General features: G+C 59.8%; 1 protein-coding gene across 1 annotated transcript; it reads right to left on the bottom strand.

Moving 5' to 3' along the window:
* Nucleotides 1–245: 245 nt before the first annotated feature.
* Nucleotides 246–5055, bottom strand: CHMP6 (charged multivesicular body protein 6). The gene is made up of 8 exons (XM_075440818.1): nucleotides 4958–5055; nucleotides 4570–4679; nucleotides 4032–4119; nucleotides 3367–3453; nucleotides 3183–3248; nucleotides 2831–2911; nucleotides 2067–2121; nucleotides 246–564 (listed from the first exon to the last, which is right to left on the bottom strand). Exons 1-8 carry the CDS (start codon nucleotides 5018–5020, stop codon nucleotides 512–514), a joined length of 603 nt encoding a protein of 200 aa, XP_075296933.1. The 5' UTR covers nucleotides 5021–5055; the 3' UTR covers nucleotides 246–511.
* Between the last annotated feature and the right edge of the window lie 1528 nt (nucleotides 5056–6583).

The raw sequence follows: 6583 nt of genomic DNA on the forward strand, positions 1-6583 counted from the left end.
GAGGCACCGGCAGCCCTGCCACAAAGCAGAATCGGAAGAGGAAAAGCAAAGGGAGCGAGAGGAGCGCGGACACCAGCGTGGTCTGGAGGGCTCCCGAGGGCAGTGGCTCGCTCTCGCCCAGCCCGATGCCCAGGGCTGCCATCTCCAACGCGCCATCGCTCCGAGCGTTGGGCTTCCCAGGGATTCAGCTGCAGCAAAGGCGGATTTACCACCAAAATCAAACCTACAGAAACCATTTGGCTTCGGAAGGTTTAGAGTTGTTGTTTAATCCCAAGACAGCGCAGCTGAATGAGTTTAGAATTTAAGTTACAAAAAACAAAAACACTAGAAAACAATCTTGATACAAGAGCAATAATCAGCTGAGGTTCCCCACCCTGCACAGGGAATCCTGCTCCACAATCCGCCCAGCACAGCTGGGATGCTGCCAAGGCATTGCTTGTTCCCAGCACACGCCGGGATGGCAAACTGTCCTGGGTGAAAGGTGTGTGGGGGGAATCCCCAGAAGTGGGAGTTAAGATGCTGCCACCAGTTCTGGTTTTGGCCTGTTCTTGATGGGTGAGGCTTCTGTGGAAGGAAAAGAAACTCGTTACAGAAACAGAGAATGCAAATAATCTCCAGTTCACTCCTGCGGAAGAACCAGGACTCACAATCCACTCCTCCGTACAGCAACAAACGCTTGCACAGCACATGAACTAGCAAAAGTTCATTATATGTAACTCTGCATATCCAGTACAGGCCGCTTTTTCACAGCACGTGAAGAACTGAAAGAGCTTCAGAACCTAACCACCACACCTCTGGCAGCCCCCAGCCCAGTGACACAGATCCAGGGCAGCGAGCGACTTCTCGGAGGGCAGCGGGTGGCCAAGCTCCTTCCCTCGCCCTTCGATCTGAGCACCCGAGTCTGAGCGAGGCGCAGGCAGCCGCACGCGGCCAGGGCAGCTCCTGTTCTGTTTGGCCACCCTGCTCCCAGCGCACGGAGTTGACATCCGATCCACGCTTACTAGCAAACAAGCACTGAAATGAAACCAGCCCCATCTCCCACTTCCCAGATTTCTCCTGGGCAGATTCCAACGCAGAGGAGATGGCTTCTTATGGGTCCTGGTTTCCACAAGCAGGCACACCCAGCTTCTGCGACCAGCAGTTCGGTGCTCTGCTGGCCCAGGGGACAGACTCTTCACCCGTTTGCCTCCCGGCACCCCGCGGAGGGCAGCTCTAGCTCGCTGTTTGTCTCCAAGAGCAGGCTGCACCTTCGGCTCTTCAGCGCAGACAGGCACCAGGCAGCTCTGCGAGTGCTCCTTCCTCACCAGGCCTGCAGCGCCCGTTCGGTCGCTCTGCTCCTCGAGCTCTCTCCCACCCCCCTCTTCGCACTCAGCTGCACGAAAACCAGCTGAGGTTTGGATCGCTCGGGAGCAACCAGCCACGTAGCATCAGTTGTGCGGAGCTCACACTCTGACACTGCTGGAACTGTGGGACGCCAGCGATCCTCATCCAGCTGGCTCAAAATTACCGCTGCCACCTGAAGCAAGGTCACAAGAGCTACGAGTTGTCGCAAACCTCAGCAAAATCCAGTTTTGTGCAGTGTGAACGCCAGTGCCTGTGGTCACAAAAATTGTTCCTGCGTAGCGGCACGTTGCGACGATGCGCAGGGGACCAGCTTGAGGGTTGTCCAAGAGGGCCTTGCCTGGGTCAAGCACAGAGCCAAGGACGGAGCTCCTTGGGGAGCTTCACAGCAGAACACACACAGGGTGCTTCAGGGCAGCTGGCAGCCTCCCAGCAGGTACTGAGTGTGACAACAACAGCTGCAGCAAAGAGGAACTCTGCGAGGAACGACTTGGCGCCGGCTGAACAAATCAACTAGAGCCTTGGGTCCTCTTACGGTAACGGGTCAGGTGGATTCGCGAGGGAAGCTGGCACAGCCCAGACCAACAGGGCCTTAAGCAAGAGCGTCTACCTTCCTTCCCATTTGCTAGGACAATGCTTACAATAGCAGAGGGTCTCAGACTACTGCATGGAACTGAGAAGACGTATGAGAAGCCAAAGCTGCGGCGCATACAGAGCAAACGTACCTGGGACCTTTTCTGGGAGTGGCTCAGAAGGAACTTCTGGAAGCTCCATTTGTTCCTGCAAGAACATTAAAGGTGACACATGACACCGACCCCAGAGGCCAGGCGGCCGTCACAGGCCCTCGCACCACGGTTTTGTGCAAAGACTGTCCGGGAACAGAGTAATGACATAAGAGATCTTGCAGACAGACTGACACCTGCCCCTATGGGCTTCAGCCCTGCCCAGTATGTGACCACAAGGCTTTTTTATCTATTATTATATGAGACTTAACAAAACCCTGCCTTAGCTGTGACTCTGCTCACACCAGTGCTACTCACAGACCCTCTCCACCTCAGTCTTCACTGGCTGCACCTTCCCCAGCGCAGAGCCAAGCCCAGGCAGTGTTTGGAAGAGCCCCAGGCATGGCAGGGAGGGGTGGGGATGGGAATGTGCACTGACTTCTGCCACCTGAGCATGACCCGGGGCTTTCAGGATCTTCACCTGGGGAAGCAGAACAGCCAGCCAGCAAGAATAGAGATCAGCTGGCTGTAACGGACAGCAAACGAAGTACAGCCCTTCACAGCATCCCATTTTTAAACAGCCCCTCTGTACGGGGCAATTAGCTTGATCTTTGGTGACACAATAACTGGGCACAAACAGGTATAACTGAGATCGCTGGTAGAATAGGATAAGCTGTCAAGAGTGAGGGAAAAGGTACTGTTTCCTCCATCACAAACAGCTTTCTAAAAATGTGGATTAAAAGTAATTACAAGAACATCAGTCATACCTGAGTAATAGCATTTAATTCTTCTAGAATGGCATCTTCATCTTCCTCCGTCAGGCTGCCTGCCAGAATCTCATCTATTTGCTACGAAAGAGAGGAGAAGGCGTATTCCAGTCAACAGCAGCGCAGCAGGAGCAGCTCTGTGGCTTGTGGCATGGCACACACGCACAGGAGAGCAACATAAACACAGGGCGAAGGGGTACTTAGAAAACTAACAAAGCCAATTTTCTGCAGGCCACAGATTTCATTCCCACCCGATGGCCTGGGAAATACGGCTGGGAACACAGAGTTTCACTGAGGTGTGCTGCATGGCAGGCACTCTCTGCTCACAACTACTCACGCACACAGCACGTACCCTCTGGTACTCCACAGCCTCTTGGGTTTCATCCATTATTCTTTCGACTTCTTCTATCGACATAACCTGGAAAGAAGAGCCAAAACCCGCGGGTGAGCGAGGCCTGCAGGGAGACAGCCACAAGCACCCAGGCCTCTGCCCAGCCCGAGGCGGGGGCGCGCGCAGCTGACTCGCTCACAGGTACCTGGTGCATTTTGTTCAGACATTCGTTGCCTATTTTCAGGCCCTCGATGACCTTCATTTCAATCTGGGTGAATTCAATATCCTGGACCTGAAATAGAACGGAGCAGGGGAAACATCACAGGCTGCCCCGTTCCCATCCTCAGCCAGACAGAGACTGCCAAGCTCCCCACAGAAGCTCAAGAGCCCTTTCTCTGGGGCAGAGCATTAAATTATACCAGCAGTGAGAACCACACACACAGCACAAAGTCCTGCAAAGGCCCATCCAACAGCCCTTTAACTGATCTCCTGGCTGACAGGCTAAGCCGAGGCCACACTGCCCACAGCCACCCCAGAACAAACACGGCCATTTCTGAAATCAGGGTGCTGAGACAAGCCTGGGGAATTTTCTGCTGCAGCTGTCCACACCATGACTACAGCCTTACTAATTCACAAAAGATGTGTTTAATATGTAACCTGCACTACAGGCTCCTGACATACTCACCACCTGGCTCTTTAGGGAGCAGTCATGGCCCACGTACGATTCAGAGACGTCTGCTCGTTGGACAGAGGGCAAAATGCAATTCCACACAACCAAGGGGATTCCAGAAACACCCACTCCAGAAAAAGAGACTTACACCACGCACGCAGCGGGCCACTCGCAGCCCACAGCAACCGACTCGCGCTTACCATCCGCTCCAAGTTGCTGATTTGGTTTTCCGTTTTATCTAGGAGTTGCTCTTGGTAACGCTTCTTCTTCAGCAAGAGCATGGCTTTTCTGCAGGAAAACAGGAGGAGGAAAACTCAGCACAGATGAAAGCAAATAAGCCTAAAAGAATGACATCAAAGACGTATTTGTTTCGTGCTTCCTCCCAAAAGAAGAAAAAACTACACGCAAGTTAAATGACAGCTCTGAAATGCTCCTGTGAAGAATAAGGACGAGCAAAACAACCACAGATCTGCTCTCTGGTCCAAGCCCTTGTGCGACAGCCTCACGGCACACCCCGGAGCGAGGGGGCAGAGACGGCCGCCGGCCCGGCAGCCCCCGCGCTGCTGACCCCGGGCGAGGGCAGAGAGCCCCCTGCTCACGGCCTGGCGCAGCCCCAGCCCCGGGGCACCGGCATGGCTGTGAGCACGGAGCTCCAGGGAAAGACCCCTCTGAAGGGACACCCCAGCCCGGGAACGCCTCCCGCCCCGCACCCAGACCCGCAACCCCCGCCCCACTCACTCCTTCCTGCCCGCTCCGAGCAGCTGCCGGGCCAGCGCCCGCTCCCGCTCCAGGCTCCCGCTTATCCGCTTCTGGTACTGCCTCAGCTTGTCCCGCTGCTGCTTCAGTTGCTACAGGCGGGGGGGGACGGACGGACAGAGGAACAGACGGACAGACCCCGGTCACGAGTGGGGCCTGGCGGTCCCGGCCTCGCCCCCCCCCTCCCCGGTCACCCCCAGCGCGAACACCGAGGCTACAGCGGCCCCGAACACAGCTCGAACCCCCGACCTCGGCCCCGCCGCCCCGGGCAGGGAAAGGCGCCGGCGCTGCCCGAGCTGGGCCCGGCCTGCCCCGCCGCAGCGCGCTGGGAGCTGCCTGGGCCGGGCCGGGCCGGGCCCGCCGCGCTCACCAGCACCGCCTTGTCCTGCTCCGTGACGCGGCTCCGCCGCTTCCTCCCGAAGAGGTTCCCCATGGCCCCGCCGCCGCCGCCGCCCCGGCCCCGGCCCCGGCCCCGCCGCCCCGCCCCGCCCCGCCCCGGCCCAGCCCCGCCCCCCGACGGCGGCCGCGCAGGGCCCGGCCCGGCAGAACGCGAAGGGGAAGGTGAGCGCGGAGCAGGGGTGGGCTCTGGCCGCCAGGGGGCGCTATAGGGGCGCGGCAGGAGCGGGCGGGGAAGGGGGGAGGGGTGGGGCTATAGGGGATGGGGGGGCTCTAGGGGATGGAGGCTATAGGGGTTGGGAGTCTATAGGGGATAGGGGGGCTATAGGGCATGGGGGCTGTAGGGGATGGGGCGGCTCTAGAGAATTGGGGCTATAGGGGGTGGGACTGTAGGGGATGGGGGGGCTATAGGGGACGGGGCATATAGGGGATGGGGGCCTATAGGGGATAGGGGGGCTACAGGGGATGGGGGCTATATAGGGGACGGGGGTTATAGGGGATGGGGGGGCTCTAGGGGATGGGGGCTATAGGGGGTCATGGGGCTATAGGGGATGGGGTATATAGAGGAGGGGGCTGTAGGGGTGGAGCTATAGGGGATGGGGGGACTATAGGGGATGGGGGCTATAGGGGGTGGGGACTATAGGGGGTGGGGGCTCTAGGGAATGAGGGGGCTATAGGGGTTGGGGGGGCTATAGAGGATGGGGGCTGCAGGGGATGGGGCTGTAGGGGACGGGGGGATATAGGGGACAGAGCAGCTATAGGGAACGGGGCTATAGGGGATGGGGGGGCCACAAGGGATGGGGCTATAGTGGATGGGGGGGCTGTAGGGGACAGGGCTATAGAGGATGTGGGGGCTATAGGGGACGGGGTGCTGTAGGAGCTGGGGTGCCTGAGGGCAGAGGCTGGGGTGCTGGGGGCCCTGCAGGTGATGTGATGGGGGAGGGGCAGCCGCAGGGCTGTGGGTGCGGGGGAGCGGAGCCCCCATCCCCACCCCTGTGTCCCCACACACTCTGGCTCTGGCGTGGGTCTGGGGTCCCTGGGCAGGAGCAGCAGCCGAGGCCCCGCCACGGAGGGGGCAATGGCGGGGACAGGGGACGCAGCCAGGGGTCGGGACAGGCCGTGGCCACGACCTCGGCTTCGCCGGGCGCACGGGGTGCGGGAGCTCCGCGGGGAGCACCCAGCCCCCTGGTGCCCCCCACATCGAGGGGTGGGAATCCTGCCCCGCGCTGCTCCCACCCCGGCCGCTCGCAGGGCTTCGCCAGGAAGAGCTGGCGCGGCCGCCATGTCCAAGCGCGTTATTTGCGGATGCGCCGCGCCCGCCGTCCGGCAGCCCCCGAAGCGACCTCACCTCGCTTAAACAACTTGGACCCAAGAGGCGAGGATGAGGTGCCAGAAAACGCCTCTTCCTCCCCGCTGCGGCCTGGCCATGGTTCCCCCAGGGACGGCAGCCCCGGGGACGGTTTCGCCTCCGGAGCCGGCGGTTGGCGAGCGAAAATAACAGAAATCAAACCGTGCGGAGGTGGCTCCCGGTGCCCCGGCCGAGCCCCTCGGACGCCATGAGCCATCCAACGCCAACGGTGCCCCGGCAGCCGCCCGGCAC

Source organism: Opisthocomus hoazin, chromosome 21, assembly GCF_030867145.1.
Source record: "Opisthocomus hoazin isolate bOpiHoa1 chromosome 21, bOpiHoa1.hap1, whole genome shotgun sequence".
Lineage (NCBI taxonomy): Eukaryota > Metazoa > Chordata > Aves > Opisthocomiformes > Opisthocomidae > Opisthocomus > Opisthocomus hoazin.